The sequence below is a fragment of the Sardina pilchardus genome, chromosome 17, assembly GCF_963854185.1.
Source record: "Sardina pilchardus chromosome 17, fSarPil1.1, whole genome shotgun sequence".
Taxonomy (NCBI): Eukaryota; Metazoa; Chordata; class Actinopteri; order Clupeiformes; family Clupeidae; genus Sardina; species Sardina pilchardus.
In genome coordinates this window covers 14,339,778-14,359,777 of record NC_085010.1, presented here as the reverse complement: position 1 = coordinate 14,359,777, position 20,000 = coordinate 14,339,778, and the positions used below count along the sequence as shown (strand labels likewise).

Here is a 20,000-nt window from a genome sequence, read left to right as displayed (position 1 = left end):
AGGAGTAAGACGTTAGATTGACGAACGAGCTGTGAAATGATGGTATGGGGTGAGGAATTCTATTGGCTGGAGTTTTTCGAGCCCTGCCCGTTCCGCAGATGATTGACGTGTTTAATTTACATTTCAGTGCTTCCAACTTAGTGGCTATAAGTGGGTTAGGAATAGGATTTCAAGTGATTTTGCAAAAATGGCCAACAAAGCTCATTCCATACCCTACCTTTAACAACAGGCAAAAGCTACAGTACCTCCACAGAGGTACAGTATATGCAGAGGTACAGTATAGGTAATGTGCCATGATTCGTTCAAGATTTGTTGGGCCGCAGCTCTTGGAAGTTGCGTGGCTGGTTTTCTCGGTAGCAACTCGCTACGTCGATGCTGTATAGCTATGCTAGGTGAACTATTCACCGATTACAAGTTTGTTTACCATCACATTGGCTACGTAGAGGTGAAAATATTGCATAGTGTGCCTTTATCATCAGTGTAGCATGCAAGACTACAAACAAAATGAAAGATACTCTAGTCTCATTCCATCCTCAACACATACACAAAAGCGAGAGAGAGAGAGAGAGAGAGAGAGAGAGTGAGTCACGTCCTCTTGCACATCTGACACCTGACATCTCACACACAAATTCAACACATCCCACATATCCACACACAGACACACACAGACACACACACAGACACAGACACACACACACACACACACACACACTTACCCAGGCAATTGTAGAGCCCCTGGCTGATCCACGCCAGAATGGCCAGAGTGATGAGGTCACCGAAGCTGGCAGCAATGGGCGTGGCCACGTTGTCTGGGTTGATGCCCGTCTTCTTCGAGCCCACGATGACGCCCACCATGATAATGCCTGCCCCGCAAAGCACACGTCAGAGAGGTCAAAGGTCAAGGTCATTCAAGGACTCAAAACATTTCATGCTATCCAAATCCTATGGATTTAAACACAAAAATACCCATACACACCTATGTACACAGACATGTCTATTCATGCACACACACACACTTGACCCCCATTCTAAACTGTCCCCTGTAGCATAACGCTTCGTCAAATGCTGTCTGTGTTTGATGCTTTTTGTATTCACAAGCTTTATCCATCATTTCAAATAGTCTTTGTATACTGTATGTTACATACACTTTTACACGTAGTTGGGTGATGAAAGATTTGTGGGGTTGTGTCATTTGTATCACACCTATGGCAAAACGTATTATATAAAAAAGAAAATCTCTCAGAGGATCTCAGATCTTCTCTGAATCGTATCCCGTGCTCTTCTAAGGAAGCATAGGGGTAGATTCTGTTGGGCATCTTGTCTCTCAAAGCTCATTGGCCTCGAATCACAGAGTGATATGATTCTGCCACGCTACTCTGCCTGGGATTGTGCTGGATACCTGATACATTGCGAAAAAATCATCATACTGTACATCACAATATCTGGGTAGATGAAGAAAACTAAATATTCCTTAAAAGGCAAAAAGCAGGAACTAGGCAGAGGGTTTCCGCATCACAATACCTCTGGTGATACAATAAATTGCAAACACCTAGTGATACTATATTCCCATTTTGATATATTGTTCACCCTTATCCAAAAGGGTACTTATTGGTACAGTGAAAATACACTAGGGAGAAACACACTCTTTGCCTACAGCACTTTGGATGCTCATGATGAAAGAAAGAAAACGACTGAAAAAGCATGATATTAAACAAACTATACAAGGCCCACCCATAACACCGAGAGTGAGTTGTCAGTTTACACAAACATGACTTATCAGCTTGTTATGGACACAAGACTCTTGCACAACTACAGGGATGTAGTGGTAAATAAGAGGTGGGTATACTATGAAATCTGTAATCTCGGTGAGGTGGACTGAGTCATGCAGTATCGGATGTTTTAAAAAAAGGCGTTCAGAACGTATTTGATGATGGTGGAGGTTACGGTCTAATGTTTATATCAATCCCAGGGGGTGTCAAATTGTTCCTAGAGTGTTGATGGGTGCACATATTGTGGAATGTGGATAATACAGTGTGATTTTTTGAATATTAAAATTTGCAATTGGTGAATAAACTCTTGAGAGGTGGATACAACTCTAATAAGAATGGATAAACTCTATTTCTGAGATTTCAGAGGTGGATAAACGGCGTTTACTTGCATTTAGCCTCCACTACATCCCTGTTCACCCTAAACAGTGACCCCAGATGACCTCTGACCTTGTAGCAGTGAGGCGATGAAGGCGGTGGCCACGCTGCTGGAGCAGAGCAGCACGGCGTGATTCATCTGGAACTTTCCCTCGGGGATCCAGCCCAGCACCACGGCCGCCACGGCCGCCAGGAAGCCCACCACCGTCGCCTGGACCTGGGGAAGGGCGAGGAGGACGAGGCAGAGGATGAACAGGGATACGGGTGGGGGTGGAATGGAATCCGATCGGAATTCCAGAACCTAATCCGAAAATCCAGAACTCCAGTTCCTGTCCATAGGATTCTAATCCAGAACACCAATCTCGGGCACGTTTCCCAACTTTGTTGGTTGAAATGCCATTTCCCATTGCCAGCCAATTGAGTTGCTAACAGGTTAGCAATTATGGTTTTGGGAAACGCACCCCTGATCGTGTTCATAAGGCGAGTTACTGAGGGATTCCTGCAGTCACCTGCATTTGAATGAGGCCATCCAAACAGTGGGCAAAACGTTTAACAAGACTCACAAGATGCAGTGTATCTGTCTCATATTCGTTCAGGTTCCGATCGTCATTATTATGCTATCTGAATAAAAAACATTAATATAAGACTAATAGTGACACAGAAATGGTCAGGACAGACCATTGTGCTACTTCTTTTGTTATGATCATGAATAAGTGCCATGTTAAATAAGAACTATTGTGTGGCAGGTGGCATAACAACTGAACGTGGACAAAAAGATCTATTGCCAGCTATGTTGAACTAAGGGGGAGTGTCATCTTCAAACAAACGATTACAGAGTAAGAAAGTAATACTTTAATGCCTTATCAAACACATAAAGTCTTTTATACTAAGTCAACAACATCTCTCCAGGTGAAACATAAGACACTCTAATACCATATGCTCTATGTCGAAGATAGTCCACCAGTAATCTAACAATCAGTCTGTTCTCTCAAATTGATTTTTCTCTTTGTTTACACTATCGAATGTTGTGATCTGGAGAGCACATCAATGAAGGGGCTTTCAAATCCATGATCAAATCCCTGATTAGGAAAGTCTGTAATGTTTCCTACTTGACACATGCATTGACATCCAGAAGCCATCTTATCAGACCACCAACTGCCTTATCTAGCTCGCCTAATGAACTCATAATTACCCACCAGGCTTCTCCACACACACACACAGACACACACACACACAGACACACACACACACACACACACACAGACACACAGACACACACACACAGGCACACACACACAGACACACACACACAGACACACACACAGATAAGGTAATCCCCATAGGCTGCTGATAAGGGTTGGCGTCTGAGAGAGAAAGTCGCCACTCACCTGCTTGAGGGCGAGGTTCCCTATGATGAGGTTCCACTTCTCGATGGGCGAGTCCATCTTGCCCACGTTCACCTGAGGGAGGACAAGGCACAGGCCGACAATCAAGACTGACTCAGGGCCACATCTCCAAGTAGATCCCCATCGCATTACCCGTAATTTCCCAACTAATAGCCCCAGCTTATACATTGATATTGCAACATTTCTTCAGCTATGAGGTTAACACACGGGGGCAGTCAATACGGTATCAATATGGTTTTGTTTCTTTTAACTTGCATAAAACACTGTTCTGCGGCTTATACACAATGCGGTCTAATACACAGGAAATGACTGTAATTGAGGTGTTTAACCACAGCAATAAATAATGCTGACTGAGCTGAGGTCAAAAGGGGAAATGGCGTCCAGCCAGCTCTGGTGAACTGCTTTGCATGCAACTGGCAGAGGCAAATGAGACAGTGCGGCAAGTAACTTTGAACCCAAAGCAAATGACACTTTAGGCCAAGTATCGTCATTTACGACAGAGATTGATGTTAAAAGATGATTAACAATAGTCAGGCCACAGCCTAGGGACATGCCAGTGCTCTCGCAAAACACTCTAATCAGCCAGGGGTGTGTTTCCAAAAGCATAGTTGCTAACCTGTTAGCAACTTCACTTAGTTGGTTGGCAATGGTTGGTTGCATTGCAACTATGGTTTTGGGGAAACGCGGACCAGGTAAGTGAAGAGCAAGGGACTGTGGGTACTAGGAGGAGCGACTGGTACATAGGAGGTCAGTTCAGGTGGTTTGGCAGGCGGACATGACACCACAGAGAGGAGCTGTAGCCTGATACACAGGGCACTGGGTGCCACAGTCAGAGAGAGAGAGAGGTGAGGAGAGGAGGGGAGGATCAACACTGTACAATGGAATGATTCTCTACTCCACCAAGTCTGGAGCTTAGGCTCAAACAGAGGTAGTTTCTGTGTGTTTGTGTGTGTGTGTGTGTGTGTGTGTGTGTGTGAGAGGGAGACATCATGAAATTAAATGAACAGACAGACAGAGAGTAAAGTGTGTGTATGCGACTGAGGGATAGAGAGAAGAGAAGAGAAGAGAAGAGAAGAGAAGAGAAGAGAAGAGAAGAGAAGAGAAAGAGAAAGAGAGAGAAAGGAAAAAAGAACACATTCAGTGAGTGAGTGAGTGAGTGAGCGGTGGGGGCAACAATGAGAAGAATGGCACTAGCTTGCATGTAGGTGCAAGGTTACGAGCCCGTTTTTCCTCACAAAGGCGTGAAGTGTTTGAGACATGGGTGGGGAACAAAGCGAAAATATAAAACAACCCCCGCCCCCCCCCAAACACACACACACACACACACACACACACACACACTAACTCCCATGGGACTTCTCTTCTCTTCGCTCCACTTGGTTCGCAGGCCCCCCCACCCCTCCAGTTCTCCTCTTATGTTTACTCTTCCAGCTCGAGGTGGAACGACACATTCGTCAGGGTAACACCAGCTCGCTCTGACTGCCACAGAAACTATGGACCACTGCAGGGGCTGGCCCAAGAGAGAGGGTCTGTACGTGTGTGTGTGTGTGTGTGTGTGTGTGTGTGTGTGTGTGTGTGTGTGTGCCTGAAACACTGCCAGTTCAGCACATTCTTCCCATAATACCTATTCCATGTGCCCGGAGCCAAATGTTAAGTAAGCTCTCTGTACCACCATATATCACCAGAATGGCTGGACACCTCTCACACACTTTAAACCCCCCCCCCCCACACACACACACACCTCTAATGTTACAATAATACTGCAGATAGCGTGCAACACGAACCAGAGTCCTCCACACAAAGGAAACTGGGTCATTCCCCCTCCCCGCCCCGAACGCTCCAAGAGGCAGCTCAGCAATTCCCTTTTTACTCTCTCCTCCTCTCGACTCATGCCCGTCCACCGCACCGCCAAACACCCCCAAGTGTGCCATCGCCGGGCCGCATACCATAATAACAGGGCCGGCGTGCGCAACCGTGCCTCCCGGGGGCCGAACGACGGCCTCGCCTCGACTCGGCGACGGCTCGTACCTGCTGCAGAGGCACGGCGCGACTCGCGTCGTCACGACTGCAGGAGGAGGACAAGTTCAGACACGGCGCGGTTAGAGTCTGCACTATCGACCTCTCTGTTTAAACATGCCCCAGAGGGCTTCAGTGTGCGTTATAACAACCTATTTACCAGTGGCCAGGCAATCAGGTGGTGTCGACGGGGAGGGTAGGGGGGGAGAAGGTGACTTGTCTGGAGGAGTCTATGACCGGGGTGGCAAAGGAGACAGTGAGTCAGCTGGTTTCATAAAGGAGGGATATACGGTTTCTAGACAGAGGCTTGGTTATTATTATGTTTGCTGCAAGCAGGGACTGGAAATGTAAAAAAGTGCTCATTATGAGATTACGGGGACGGGATTATTTAGAGGAGGGAGAGAGAGGGAGAGAACTGCACAGGGAGAAGGAGGACGTAGACAGGAATGAGATGGAGAGGAGGAGCGCATTTCGTTTTACAGAAAGAGCTTTACGCAAATTCGATACAACGCACAGCCTGATTAGGTGCATGTAGATTGCAGGAACATTTAACTATCACTACAAAGGATGGCTCTACCACACACTGTTGACTTTTTACTCGCTTTTTAGCATGTAAAAAGTCAACAGTGTGCGGTAGAGCGATCCTTTTTTAGTGCAGTTTTACGCCCCAATATCTTGCGCCCACGTACCGCCGTGGACAGTCGAGACGCCAGGGTCATCTCCAGGTTCCCCTTCAGTCCCAGCAGCGCAGGAACCAGGATGAAGATCTCCGTGATGTTCTTGAAAGCCTCCCAGTGCTGTCAGTGGCAAGGACAAAGCGGGAGGGAAGGGCAGCAGATCAGAACAGGAGACAGAACATGCTGTACAGTTACATAATGTCCGCTGTGCTTGCAATGTCTGTCTGTACAGTATGTACTGTTTTACATCCATAACCTTTTAATTGTACATTGCACTTGGGTGACTTGAAAGGCGCTTATAAATATATTGCATTATCATTATTATTATTATTATTATTATTATTATAATCCATCCATCAGTCATCAGAATGACAAGACAGATTGAAGAGACACCATTGGACAACTCTAATGCTATATTCCAAATGGACTTTGATCAAATACTCGGGTGTATAATAGTGTCATAGATAGCAAAATGAGTCAACAAAGAAACATAATCAGGTGTTCCTGATAATATCTCTTCCCACATTTAACATCATTCAACCTTACATCATAAGGCAATAAAACTGACTATCTACAAAGTCCAGACGGTTAGAGACTCCCTTTTTTACAGGATTCCTGTTTGATCGAGATTCTTGTAAGACTCTCCGGTAAAATCTACAGAGGAAGCTGGTAAAAGGAGAGGGTTCACTTTCATTTCCTGGAGTTTAGATTATCTCAGCGTAGAAAAACAACAGTTGGAATCAATTGTCTTTCACTTTCTCTTGTCTGCGTGATGTGAATTTAATGTCTGTTTAATGCGTCACATTTTCCTCAAAAGTGGGACAGAGAATTCCATTAAGGAACTGAAGTTCCACTTCACTTTGTGACACAACTTTAGGGAACTGAAATGGTTCTGTAACACAACAGTGTATTTCAGTACGTGGTGGAAATAGTGATTTCCTTCTAAACCATTTCGCATTTGAGAACAATTAATCCACCAAACCACTGCAGTAAAATGAGCCGCACACCAATCAAAACAATGGCTGCAGGCCTTAAGCTCACTACAAAAATGCTAACATTTGAGCCAGTGAGGCATATTGTTGTGCTACACTTCAGTGTCCGATAACAAAGTGCACTTCTACTGCTCTCCTTTCTCTGCCCTTTTCTCGATCGCTTTCTTTGGTGAACTTCCAATTCCATTCCATTCCATTGTACTTAGAAATGCAGCATACACCCAGAGCCATGATCGAAATGCCTTCATGTTGGAATGAAGAAGCACTGGTTGGGTGTTCCATTGCTTCACCACTGAAGCATGGGGCTTCATAACAAATCCAACCACTATCTCTTTTCTTGATATTAAGTAGAACTGGCTCAGCAACAATTTGCCGTCAGGCTCTAATTGACACACACTGATTGGCAGACTGAGAAGACATGCCACAGGACTGTAACATGAGAGGAGAGTTGTGGTGCTTGGCAACTCTTACAGGACGGACAAAACAAAGGAGCGACTGTGTGTGTGTGTGTGTGTGTGTGTGTGTGTGTGTGCTTGGGTGTGGGGGGGTGGGGGCTCACCTGTACCACGTCCAGCACCATGCCCGCCGAGACCGTGCCGAAGCCGGCCAGCAGGAAGGGCACCAGGATCTGCAGCGCCATGGCCAGGGGCGACTCTTTGGGCATGTTGCGCCCCAGGGCTGGCCTCTCCATCTCCTCCTCGTCTTCCTCGTCCTCCTCTTCCCCGACGTCTTCGCCGTCCTCTTCGGCCGACAGCTCCCCGTTGGGCAGCATGGGCTGCGTCTCGCCGTAGCGGCCGTCTCCGAGGTCGCCCGACGACAGCGGCGACCGGGGCGTGCGGTCCAGGTGCCGGTGGCTCCGGCTCTCGCGGTGGTGGTAGCCATTGCTCAGCAACACGTCGGGCTTGGCGGAGCTGCTACCACTGCCGCCGCCGCCACTCAGCTCGGACATGACCAGCCGCTCCTCCTGGAGGGCGCTGTACCCTGCGGGCACCATGGTCTGCAGTAGGGAGGGCACGCGGCCGGAGGACAGGAGGGCCCAGCTATGGCCCAGGCTGCCCACGGGCGAGGAGCCCCCGATGGTGCGGAGGTTCATGATGCAGGGGCCCGCCAGGCTGGGTCATCTCCACTCTGGGATACAGGGGGGTGGGGGTGGGGGTGGGGGTGGGGTGGTGGCTTACTACTGTGGTAGAAAGTCCTGCCACATGCCTCTCTGGGATATGAATACAAGTGTTAACATTATCTCATCTGACACAAGCACACACACACACACACATACATACATACACCATTCTTTCTATCTTTCATTAGAATTGGACACCTACTAGATCTCCCTCAACACGTTCTGAAACTGTTTAAAGAGACTGCACCAAAAGAAAAGCTCAACTAAAATTTCTCTCAAGATTTTTCTCAACAGGCAATGTGCTTTGTTAAGATCAGGTCAAGATATTAACCTACTTGGGTAGCTAATTCCCTAGACCACGAAGAAGTGGCAAATGGCATCATGCATAATTGCTCAGCTGTGCCAGGATGTCCGAACAGCGTCTCACGAAAACTCAAACAACGCATTAAGTGTTGCGCATTTCAATGGACGTTTGCCAAACATCAAACACCGAATAGGCAGGAACTGCATGTTTTCTATGCAATGAGACGCTTCAGAAATCCTATTCAATTCAGAGCGATGGAGATTACACATACTGGCTGGCTGACTGGCTGGCTAGTTGGGTTAGCTCACTCTGCTAAGCTAACGACACAAGCCCATAAGTTATTTGCATTTCCCGTCAAATGCTCTAAGTTGGACAAATATTGGTTCAGAGCCATGTACTTCCGATACATGTAATTGTACCCGAACTGCACATTTGACGCGTGCAAAATACAAGGAAATGGAAACAGAATGTTCTGTCTCGGTGGGATAAATAAATAATTCCCCCCTAATGGAAACCATTCACGGGAGTACCCCACCTCCTCCCAAGCAAAATTTAGGGGGAAAGGTGCCGCGGTAGTCCTGATTTTAATCAAAGACGCTGGTTTTTAGAAAAAGCAACGTTCATTTAATCGTCTTACCTGAAGGACTGCTTCACTCCGACGTAGAGGTACAAGATGCTCTGACTCTCGTTCTCTTGCTTCACTGACAGTCTGTCGCGTCACCGCAGAAGTGCCACACAGCAACCCATGCCAAATGACTCAGTGCGCCTGCGCTCATCCAGTTATTAGAAACAGGAAGTTATGAATGTTTCTTCTTTTTTTTCAGGTTATCATCTGACCTAAGCCACTTTGAATTCTTCAATGATCTGAAAAATAACAACTTCCAAGTATTTTAATCTATTATTAATTGGGTGAAGAAAACCAATATTTTTAATTACAGTTTACAATCAGAACTATATTCATATATCCATGATTCCAACACATGACTTCTAACACTTTACATATGGAACATAATGTTACCATACATTGCTTTTTCAGAGTCTGTTCTCTGCCTCAACCATTAATAAAAATCCATACATACCTCCATCCATAGGAGGGCGCGCTAGCGAAATAGCTGTTGTGAACAAGACTGCGTCACCAGGTATTTACACGGAAGTGAGCATCACATGTAGCGGTAGCGGTAGCAGCTCATGCTTTCTCGTTCATGTGGCTACAGACAAGATGGAAGAGACAGCAAAAATGAAGCAAAGCACTACTTCACAAGAATTACTTTCATGTGGCAGTGGAGCAGGTATGTAAGCCGGCGAAATATGTGAGATTATATAATACTGTTTTCCCCCAGTAAACTTTCTGAGAGGCTGGAGGACGTCATGTTGCCAAGTTTGTGAGCTAGCTAGCATCCACTAGAGAGTGTTTATTTCTATGCAGTAGACCACCCACATCTTCGTTTAATAAGCTCATGTATCAGAAGTAAGACTTAAAGTATGGCTGTTTTATTGTGTCATGGTCTTTACTTTCTGCCGTACTTATATAATGTCTCTCTCTGCTATGCAGCTATCCATGAAAAACTCCTGTTGAAATCCAAAGTACCTAACGGTGGTGGGCCGTCCTCTCTGCAGACCACCAGACTTCCCAGAAGTAGCGGTAGGTTTTTCAAACATTCCGTGCGAATTTTGTAGTATGTATTTTAAGTGAGTATTGTTCAAGTGCAAGTTGAAGCGTGTTATGTATTTCTTTAACTGACTCTGTGTGTTTTGTTTGTTTGTTCGTTTGTTTGTTTGTTTGTTTCCAGTGTTGGACAGACTCCAGAGTTTCCTACCACAGATTGCTCAGGCTAACGAGTCCTTGAAACAGCAGATGGAATCAAATCCTGCGGGTCACTTTGACATAGAAAACACTGACGATACTGAAAAAGTAATTGAAATGGTGAGTTAACTTACTGCATATCAAAACTATTGCGACAACTTATTTTTCCATACTGTGAGTTTCTACCTCGGCCTTTTTGTGTTGTTTTATGTTGTAATATGAAGTGTGTCATAGGTATTGTCAGTTACTTGTGAACTCCTTCATAGCAAATATTAAATATTGCCGTTGATGTAATACTCAGGATGTAGCACTTGTTGAACTGGATGACTCGGACAGCGATGCTGAATCATCGGAGGCTGACAGCTCTGAGGACTCTTCGGCCAGCGAAGAGGAAGAGGAGAAGCTCAAACTACCCGGAGACTGCAAGAGAAAAAGAAGAGCCAACATTGAGGTTCTCGAGAAAGATGGAGTGTAGTTTAACACACAGCCTTTCTCTTTGAGCACGGGACTCTGCAATGTAACATGGATGCTGAGACATCCGGAGGGCTAGAGGTCTTTTGCAGCCGTTTTGGTTTTGTCACAGTTTGTGACCTGTATCTGTTCATCATGAGTTGAATTCATGCGAAGGGGACTTCATTTGAAATTTGCGCAGCGGAGAGGACGCTAGCCTTTGAAGCTGATGTGAGCTTGCACCTCACACGGAGGGTAAGATTTTTTTCTCAGTGGAATCTGTGCAAGAGACTATCTCTGTCCTGTGTTGCAGAGGTGGAGTCTTCCTCAGCAACGATGGCCATATATCTTGGTCCAGAGGATGGAACATTATGCAACATTAACATACATTCTTCTACTATTCACCATTTTTTTTACCGCCTTTTTTTTAGATCAAGTCATAGTTTTAGTTGCACGTTTTATCATGGTGCTAATAAGTTAAAATGTTCTTGGGTAAACCCTGCTATATTCAGGATCTGCCTCCAAATGCTTACTTTCATTAAAGAAGTGAATATTTAAAGGTATTTTTTTGTGGAATTCTGCAAACCTGTGTATGGATGGCTGTAACCTGTCAGTTGCCTTAAGTCAGATGTGACCGTGAAATGTCCATTTAACGATTCGCAGATTTGACTTTCACTATAAAAAATACTGTAGTTTACAGTACTGTAATTTAGACCTGCAGCATCATGAGATTAGATGAGATGAGATCAGCCGTGTGTCTCCTAGTTCCTTGACAGACTGTGCGACCATCTTAAGACCCTTCAATGTGAGTGGGTGTTGCACAGAATCGAGGCACCAAGCTCGGTGAAGGACACAGTCACTGCAAGAGACATGCAGGTAGCAACCCATAGTCCTTGGGGTCTTCTCAACCCTCTGTCCTCGATCCTTGGCCCTCCGGCTCGCTCCCACGGATCTATAAAGAACACTGGATAGACCATCCCAGTTCCTAGAAATGATTACATTTTGTGAGTGATCCGTATTACCGTCTGGATCCAGGAGGCGGTTATGTTTTCGCTTGGTGAAGGTTTGCGCTCTGAGTGCTTTTCTAGTTCTTTATAGATCAGTGGAAATGAGCCGGAAGACCGAGGACAGAGGGTTGAGAAGAGCCCCAAATATCTGTGGTAACTTCACCAAATTGCCATGGTCAAACAGCTCAATGGTGTTTTGAGGCCCCAATGTCGTCTTCCAGGCAGCGCTGCCACTGTTGACTTGTAGGCACTTTATCCTACCCCTACCCCTAACCTTAACCCATGCCTAACCCTAGTGCCTTCCAGGCAGTGCTGCCTTGAAGACAACGTTGGGGGCTCAAAACACCAAGAAACGGTCAAACAGCAGTACCGTAGAAGGGTCTGAAATCTGTGAAATCTTGCAGGGACATAGTCTCTTGTTTAATTTCATTAAATTATACATGTTAGATTTAAAAAAGAGACAATACTATATTGACACTGATTATGTGTGTGTTTGTGTTCTGTTGTAGCTTTATTACAAAGGAGACTTTGGATCTGAAATACAGTCCTAAAACCATGTAGGCAAGATGTACTGTATAAACAATGACAGTGACTTTTAACATTGTGGTTGTAGTGATTGAATTAAACAGTTTGATAAAAATAAATTGATTATTGATAAAAAAATCATCACAAAAAAAGCCAGAAAATCTATGCATTACGAATCCACTTTGTAAGACTTGAAAATTCATGTCAGCATATTTCATTTGACACCCGACAATGAAAGCCTGCTGTTGAGTAAAAGTCCATGTCATTATGATGTGACGATCTGGAGACCATCCAGTCCATTACTGTTTGTGACTTTCCTACACTATGGACAAAAATGGATGTGATCTCTCCATCAATTAGTATCATAGCTCCGTGGTCCCATGGCTGTGGCCTGGCATTTCCGATTTATGTTATCTTATAATTAAAATTAAAATGTATCAAGCTCAGTTGTGTGTTTCACTCCTTATCACAATATACTGTCACAATCGGAAGACACTGTCTGCATCTTTTCATATATGTATATGTCACAGTTTAAAAGTGGAAAACGTTTTGAGAAAATCCTCAAAATGAATGGGAGAGGTAGACTTTGAATGCTAAAAGTTAAACAAATGGTGTGTGATATGATTAATATTGTTCACACGGTGTCTTTTCTGTGTGATCTTAATTGTTGAGGAAAAATGGACACATCACACGACTGTGCTTTATTTCCTTGCAACTGTAACTTCAGCTCTTGCAGTTGTCACTTATTTCACTTATCAGTGGTCTTGCTGTTGCAAAACTGACTTTGAAATCTCAGCAATTGTTGCAGTGTGGCAATGTCAATTGATTAAGACCTTTAAATGTGAGATAAGAAAAGGTGTTGCACAGAGCTTGGTGAAGGACAGACACTGCAAGCTAATACATGCAGGTGTATTTTGTGTCCTTTTTTTTCACATTGCATGGCCAGAGGGATCTTAAAAAGAGACTGGGAATTCAAAGAATCCAAATAACACTGAGACTTTCAACACTTTCAGCCATCACTAGACTGCAGCATTTATTCTCCCCAAATAAAATATTTACACAGACTTAGATTTCTTTTAGAAAACACTACAATGGCGGGGCTGGGGGTTTGAGGTGGCTGTACTACGAAAGTGAGTTTAACCTGTAAAATACTGATCTCTTTAAACACCTGATAACTCGTTACAAGCCATCAAATGGGCACAAAAAGTGTCAAATATATTATTTTAAATTACATCCAAGGTGATAAAATGTGATGTTCACACTGTACGGGAACAGTCCATTAAAACATGACTTCATATATTTTTTTTTACAAAAACGCTCTGAATGAATCTTGTGACACGATGGCACGTCCAGACCAGTTTCTCTTGACTGATTTGAGAGAGTTGATTCACTCCACTGTGGTTTTTGGATGAGTGAGAAAAGCAAAAATAGTTCCTTGAACAGAACAGAGGGGTTCCCTAAAGAGTGTTCTTTGTTTTTCCATGTTCTTTAAAAAAAAAAAAAAAAAAAAAAAAAAGGTGTAGGCACATCAACGTGGTTGCAGACTAAGCTTTTCCCTCAGCTTGAACCCAAGCCATTAGCGAAGCTGAGATCCTAGAGCTGAGGTCCTAGATCAACGGCCAGCAGATCCAACCAACCAGCACACGGTACGCTGATTTGCCACCCACAGGAAAAGTTCACAGAGGAAGCTGGACTCAGTACTCCACGGTCACGGCTTTGGTCCTGAGGTATTCGTGAAGAGCGTCCTCCCCTATGGACACAAGGCAAATGCATATTGATCAGTTAAAGAGGAACTATGCAGGATTGGCGATTTCATCTCTGGTTTCGGTTTCGTTTTCGCTCGTTTTATGCTTGCATTTTCTCTGCAGAGCTTCCCCGACAGCTTTAGCGTGTATATTTATACATGTATAGGCTATATGTAAATATATAAATTGCAAGCGTGGTTCTTCGTCTCAGACTTCCAGATGTAAACAAGGAGCGATCGTCTCCTGCAGAAAGTTGCATAGGGTCTCTTTAAGACTCGGACTGCCCTCAGTAGTTTTGGTGGTGGTGCTATGGTGCATAACATCTTGTTTAGTTACTAAGATAAAAGACTCATTAGTCATTCACAATGACCTGTATGTTAGGTTTCTGTTAAATCTCTATAATAGCCGAGGTGCACAAAAGGCTCTTCCTGTACACTCATTTATTTCCGGTGGAAATTAAACTGTTGTAACGGCATCTTCTGTTACATTATGCTCGTTAAATCTTCCACTCTGACACTGAATATCTTGTTCAACTAATAATAACAATTTCAACACGTATAAATCTTTCTTTGTCATAACGTGTTGATTCCCTGGTGCAGCATCCAACCGGGTCCGTGTAGACACTAATTGCATTACCAATAGTGGCAGGCTCAAACACACCTGGCTCCACCGGAAACAAGCGAGTGTACAGAGAGCCTTTCCTGCATGTAGCCTATTAGATGTTCTTTTTCATTTTAGACAGGTGGATAACTCCAGCTTCAGTGAGTAAAAGTTCGACCGTGTATTGGTTCTACCTGTGCACTTAGCACAGGTGATCTCATCAATTAGTTGTTTTACCTAGCTGAAGAGTTATGCTAATTGGAATCAACTGGTTTCCACCTCTGATTTTAGATCCATAAAATCAGTTTACCTAAAAGCTAAATAAATCACTGTGGCCATAAAAATCCTGCTGAGATCAGTGTGTGTGTGTGTGTGTGTGTGTGTGTGTGTGTGTGTGTGTGTGTGTGTGTGTGTGTGTGTGTGTGTGTGTATGTACATGTGTATCTGTTAATGTGTGTGTGTGTGTGTGTGTGTGTGTGTGTGTGTATATATATAAACCCTCACCGAGGTCCTTCCCAAAGCCGGACTGCTTGAAGCCACCAAATGGCGAGGCCACGTCAGTCTTGTTGTAGGTGTTGATGAAGACCGTTCCCGCGTCCAGCCTCTCGCTCACGTAGAGGGCCTTGTTGATGTCCCGCGTGAACACACCGGACGCCAGGCCGAACTCTGTGTCGTTCGCTCGGCGCAACACACCATCAACGTCCCTGCCGGAGGAAAAGAGCGGACAGACATGGCCATGGGTATACAGTAGCTACAGATGGAGTGACCAAATGCAGGACAAGACAGCAAAACAAGATGAAGGAACATATGTATATAAAATACACAAAAGAATCTGCCTAAGCCTGTTCATGGGCTGCAATATTTATTTCAGAGTAGGAAATACGTAAAAAAAAAACCATCACAACTCACAAAAACTCACAAAAAAGTAATTTTTTTTGCTAATGTGAACGCAGTCTACCGAGCCCGGGTGCAGAGCATGGTCCACTAGAAAAGGGGTCTGGGATACGGTTAGTTAGACCTCCAGTGCAGTTCGAATGCTATCTATTCCAAAACCAGGAAACAAACTGGCATTTTTGTGACGTTGGCAAGCGACATTGGTTAAAAAGAAGCTAGAGCTTATGACATGAACGGAGCCAGGTCCATAAACAAAAATGTAATGTCAAAAGAGACCAGCTGGGTCAGGGCTGGGGGGGGGGGGGGGGTAAGCACACTCGAGTATGGTTAAGGGGACCCAGTGTGAACGCACCATAAGAGATCAGTGGCAGGGAAATAGAAGAAAATAAAACATCCAACATACCCATCTGGGAACTTGGACACCACCATGACTGGTCCAAAGGATTCGTCTTTGGCGATGAACATGTGATCCTCCACATCAGTGAACACCGTGGGCTCCATGAAGTAACCTAAAGCACGACAGAGGAACCGATCAGACTACAGCTCTCACTAAAGACTCAGTCTTCCATGCGGCTCTTATGTCTCCTTTCAGTGTGTATAAAATGTTTATATGACCCCTATGATAGTACGAAATTAGGTTTTTGTTTTGTTCGCCCTCGACTAATGGGTTTTGGAGATGATGGTGATGCTCCTCGTGTTGTTCATCTGTTCATGTGTGTGTGTGTGTGTGTGTGTGTGTGTGTGTGTGCTAGTCATGAGAGCGTGGTTCTGGGGGAGAAGCTCACCTGGCCTTGGCACCTGTCGCCCCCCGCAAATCAGCGTGGCCCCCTCCTTGACCCCGATCTCGCAGTACTCCACCAGCTTGTCCAGGTGGGCTTTGTGGTTCTGGGGGCCGTGGTCCGTGGAGCGATCCAGGGGGTCGCCGATCTTCATCTTCTGGATCTCCTCCACCTGATGGAACGACCGGAGAAAACGTGAGGTAGGAGTCAGTGTGTGTGTGCGTGCGACATGCGTGTTTGTGTGTGCGTGTTTGTGTGTGTGTGTTTGTGCATGTGTGTGTGCAAGGTTATGTGTGTGAGAGAGAGAGAGTGTGTGTGTGGTACTCTAAACTTGAAAGGCATGCTTTTGTAAAAAGTGTTTACCTATCCGTGTATGTGAATGGTTATATATTTGTGATGTTTGACATGTTTGTGGGGTGGGTGGGGGGGGGGGGGGTGGTGGGGGGGGGGGGGGGGGGGGGGGTTGAGTGACAGCTTACCACTCTCCTGATGTATTCGTCATGGATGGACTCCTCTACAAACAGGCGGCCAGCAGCGATGCAGTTCTCCCCCTTGTTGAAGAACACGGAGCTCATTCCCTACACACATACACACACACACACACACACACACACACACACACACACACACACACACACACACACACACACACACACACACACACAGGTAAAATAAAGGGTGAGTCTTTCTCAGTCCCATTTCTCTCACTGCCTTTTGTTGTCTTTGCACTTGTACAATGAAGTTGAATCTAAAACTAATTCAGAATCTAATTTCAGCACAGAGATTAATCTTCTCCTCAAAGGACTGAGGAACGATGAAAGAAAAAAATGAACAGAAAAATGGAAACACAATGTCTTTTAAATTGTGACGGAACCTATGAATAACTGACATTGTCTCTGAGCAGCTGAAATTATTCATAGGCCTCTGCATGTTCTGGCATAACTGCATGTGAGGCAACACTAGAAGTTCACTGGAATATTTTGCTTAAACGAGTTTAAACTTTTACGTGCGTAAAACAGCGTGTTTAATCAATCCACTGGCGTATTTACTGTTTCTGTTTCAACTGAGCAGTTCAATCTGTCCCTGTGTGTGTAAATATTTACGCGCTGGCTATTTGTAGTGGACTGGCTCCAGTGTGTTTGGACTGGACTGGAGGGGGTGGAGTGTGTGTGTGTGTGTGTGTGTGTGTTTGGGGGGGGTTGGGGGGGGGGTGCTCACCATTCGCACAGCCTTGTCCATGTCACAGTCGCTGAAGATGATCAGGGGGGATTTCCCGCCCAGCTCCAGAGACACCTTCTTCAGGTTACTGACTGCACAGCTGCAACAGGAAATGATACGTGTCAACAGGAAGTTGAGTTGAGAAAGCACTTAAGACAAAATCAGATTTGATACGGGGAACATCCGCTTGCAGTTTCAGTCAATAGTTACGCTTAGTTCAGTATTTGCTTTGCTGAGGCTTTAAAAAGAAGCATTAAACTAAAAGCCTTTGACACGGATATTGGGGAACATTACAGAACACTGTATGAGTTCCACAACTTTGATCCAGGCAAAAAGCCATTTTCGGGGAATTTTATTTTCACCAAACTACCTTTCCCAAATTGGGGGGAAACGTATTGACACAATCCATCAGGGTCAATGCCCATATGGGCAAGAGAGGGCAGGCCACTCACTCACACACACACACACACACACACACACACACACACACACACACACACACTCACTCACCTCTTCATGATCTGTTTGCCGATGGGAGTGGAGCCGGTGAAGCCCAGCTTACGGATGTCAGGATGATCCGACATCCTCTGGCCAACCAAGCCACCTGGCGGACAGAATGAGAGAGAGAGGGGGGGGAGAGAGGGGGAGGGAAGAAAGAGAGAAAGAAAGAGAGAGAGCAAAAGAGAGAGAGAGGCAGAGCCAAAAGGAGGGAGGGAGGGGAGAGATGACGTGGGAGACTGGGTAAGTATTGCACAAGCTCTTTCAGTGGTGCTAACACTACATGTTACTGCTAGCTCCCTCCTAGAACGCTGGACTCTGACAATTGTACCTGAGCCAGGCACGATGTTGATGACGCCTTTGGGGATGCCAGCCTTGGCAGCCAGCTCGGCAAACTTCAGCGCAGTCAGAGGGGTCACCTACGAGAAACGAAATGTAGAGCATGCTGGGGTCAGATAGTCGAGTTGACCGCTCTGTAGGGTGTAGGTCTGTGTGTACGATTCGGCCATTACTTACTACTGTATATTGAGAGTGAGATTACTGGTGTTTGGCAGTACAGTCACATTTTCCAACCTGCTCCTTAGCTAAGCTGATTGTAATAGTACACTATTGATATCTTCCTTTCTTTTTTTGTTGCATGTATGTGTGTGTGGATGTGCCATATGCCTGTGTTCCTATGTGAATGTATGTGTCTCTGGACACCTTCATTTCTTTCTATCTATCTATCTATCTATCTATCTATCTGCATGTGTGTGTTTGTAAGGCAGATTGTTCTAGGGAGGTGTGTATACAGTATGTGTGTGTGAGTTTATGGTAAGAACAGCGCTGTGTTACCTGAGCAGGCTTCAGGACAAGTGTGTTGCCAGCTGCTAAACAGGCGGCACTCTTCCACGCCAGCATCATGAGGGGATAGTTCCAGGGGATCACTATAGCACACACACTAACAGAGACGAATGAACCGCTTAGAAGCGCTCAATACAACATAGTACAACGGTACAAGGACACAAGGAGGATACTATTTTGTTATTTATTACAAATATTTCTTGATCTTTCTCCTTCACACTCGCACAGAAAAAGCTGAACATGAAATTTCACTACATGTTTTACATTAGTATTTCTATGCATGTGAATTAATAAACCTTGTTTGTATCCTTGTACTGGATATTATACATCACGCTACGTTCAAGAGAGCCCATTGGCTGTTTTTCCTGTCACTCACCCCAGGGGCTCCTTCTTAGTGAAGGTCAGGTTGCGATTGGGCCTGGCCTGATTGATGGGTATCGTTGTGCCCTAGAAAAAAACAGGATATAACATCAGCGAGTGAACAGGAAGCGACACACGGGACGGATGTTGGATCACATAACGCACGCTAACGTTACACACACACACTCACCTGAATTTTGTCGCACCAGCCAGCAAAGTATCTGAACGTCTGGATGGACATGCCGACGTGCGTTTTGAGGGCCAGCGTGTACACGGCGCCCGAGTCGATGCTCTCGATGGTGGCCAGCTCCTCCTGGTGCTGCTCCATCAGGTCCGCGAGGCTGGACAGGAAGACGCAGGGAACAGGACACTCAGTCTACGCATCCGTTAACAGAGGTGGGAAAACTCCAGCTTCAGAAAGCACAAGTCCAATCATGGACTGGTTGACTGCTCTAACTGGATGAAGAGTTGAGCTAATCAGAATCAGCTGGTTTAAGTGAGTGGTTGGCACAAATCTGTGGTGGTAGGATTTTTTACTGTTTTTTTCCCACCTCTGTCCGTTAACACATGTTTACATACAAAGTGCATTTTTTTTTTTTTTACATATTTGTATGGCTT

The 20,000-nt window shown here is 45.2% G+C and overlaps 3 protein-coding genes across 4 annotated transcripts in view; 1 reads left to right on the top strand and 2 right to left on the bottom strand.

Moving 5' to 3' along the window:
* slc41a2b (solute carrier family 41 member 2b) overlaps positions 1-9,403 on the bottom strand; it is a 40,028-nt gene extending 30,625 nt beyond the window's left edge. The window contains exons 1-6 of the mRNA XM_062518470.1: positions 9,297-9,403; positions 7,795-8,445; positions 6,256-6,363; positions 3,533-3,604; positions 2,217-2,361; positions 717-863 (exon numbers count right to left, since the gene is read on the bottom strand). Of these exons, the coding sequence (XP_062374454.1) occupies positions 717-863; positions 2,217-2,361; positions 3,533-3,604; positions 6,256-6,363; positions 7,795-8,328 (1,006 nt within the window). The 5' untranslated portion in view covers positions 8,329-8,445; positions 9,297-9,403. The remainder of the gene's footprint in view (positions 1-716; positions 864-2,216; positions 2,362-3,532; positions 3,605-6,255; positions 6,364-7,794; positions 8,446-9,296) is intronic.
* A 415-nt stretch (positions 9,404-9,818) lies between these two features.
* On the top strand, positions 9,819-11,472 carry nopchap1 (NOP protein chaperone 1). Its single transcript, XM_062518469.1, has 4 exons — positions 9,819-9,948; positions 10,212-10,301; positions 10,450-10,583; positions 10,765-11,472. The coding sequence occupies exons 1-4, from the start codon at positions 9,879-9,881 to the stop codon at positions 10,936-10,938; spliced, it is 468 nt and encodes a 155-aa protein (XP_062374453.1). The 5' UTR covers positions 9,819-9,878; the 3' UTR covers positions 10,939-11,472.
* A 1,968-nt stretch (positions 11,473-13,440) lies between these two features.
* aldh1l2 (aldehyde dehydrogenase 1 family, member L2) overlaps positions 13,441-20,000 on the bottom strand; it is a 20,367-nt gene continuing 13,807 nt past the window's right edge. For both annotated transcript variants that reach the window (XM_062518467.1, XM_062518468.1), the window contains exons 13-23: positions 19,573-19,723; positions 19,399-19,469; positions 19,014-19,119; positions 18,511-18,598; positions 18,192-18,285; positions 17,682-17,781; positions 16,943-17,041; positions 16,470-16,635; positions 16,088-16,193; positions 15,295-15,494; positions 13,441-14,195 (exon numbers count right to left, since the gene is read on the bottom strand). In XM_062518467.1, the coding sequence (XP_062374451.1) occupies positions 14,140-14,195; positions 15,295-15,494; positions 16,088-16,193; positions 16,470-16,635; positions 16,943-17,041; positions 17,682-17,781; positions 18,192-18,285; positions 18,511-18,598; positions 19,014-19,119; positions 19,399-19,469; positions 19,573-19,723 (1,237 nt within the window). In that variant the 3' untranslated portion in view covers positions 13,441-14,139. The remainder of the gene's footprint in view (positions 14,196-15,294; positions 15,495-16,087; positions 16,194-16,469; positions 16,636-16,942; positions 17,042-17,681; positions 17,782-18,191; positions 18,286-18,510; positions 18,599-19,013; positions 19,120-19,398; positions 19,470-19,572; positions 19,724-20,000) is intronic.

Coding starts and splice junctions, on each gene's coding strand:
- nopchap1 (XM_062518469.1), top strand. CDS start 9,879: ATGGAAGAGACAGCAAAAATGAAGCAAAGCACTACTTCACAAGAATTA. Junction 9,949..10,211: donor TTCATGTGGCAGTGGAGCAG/GTATGTAAGCCG, acceptor TCTGCTATGCAG/CTATCCATGAAAAACTCCTG. Junction 10,302..10,449: donor CAGACTTCCCAGAAGTAGCG/GTAGGTTTTTCA, acceptor GTTTGTTTCCAG/TGTTGGACAGACTCCAGAGT.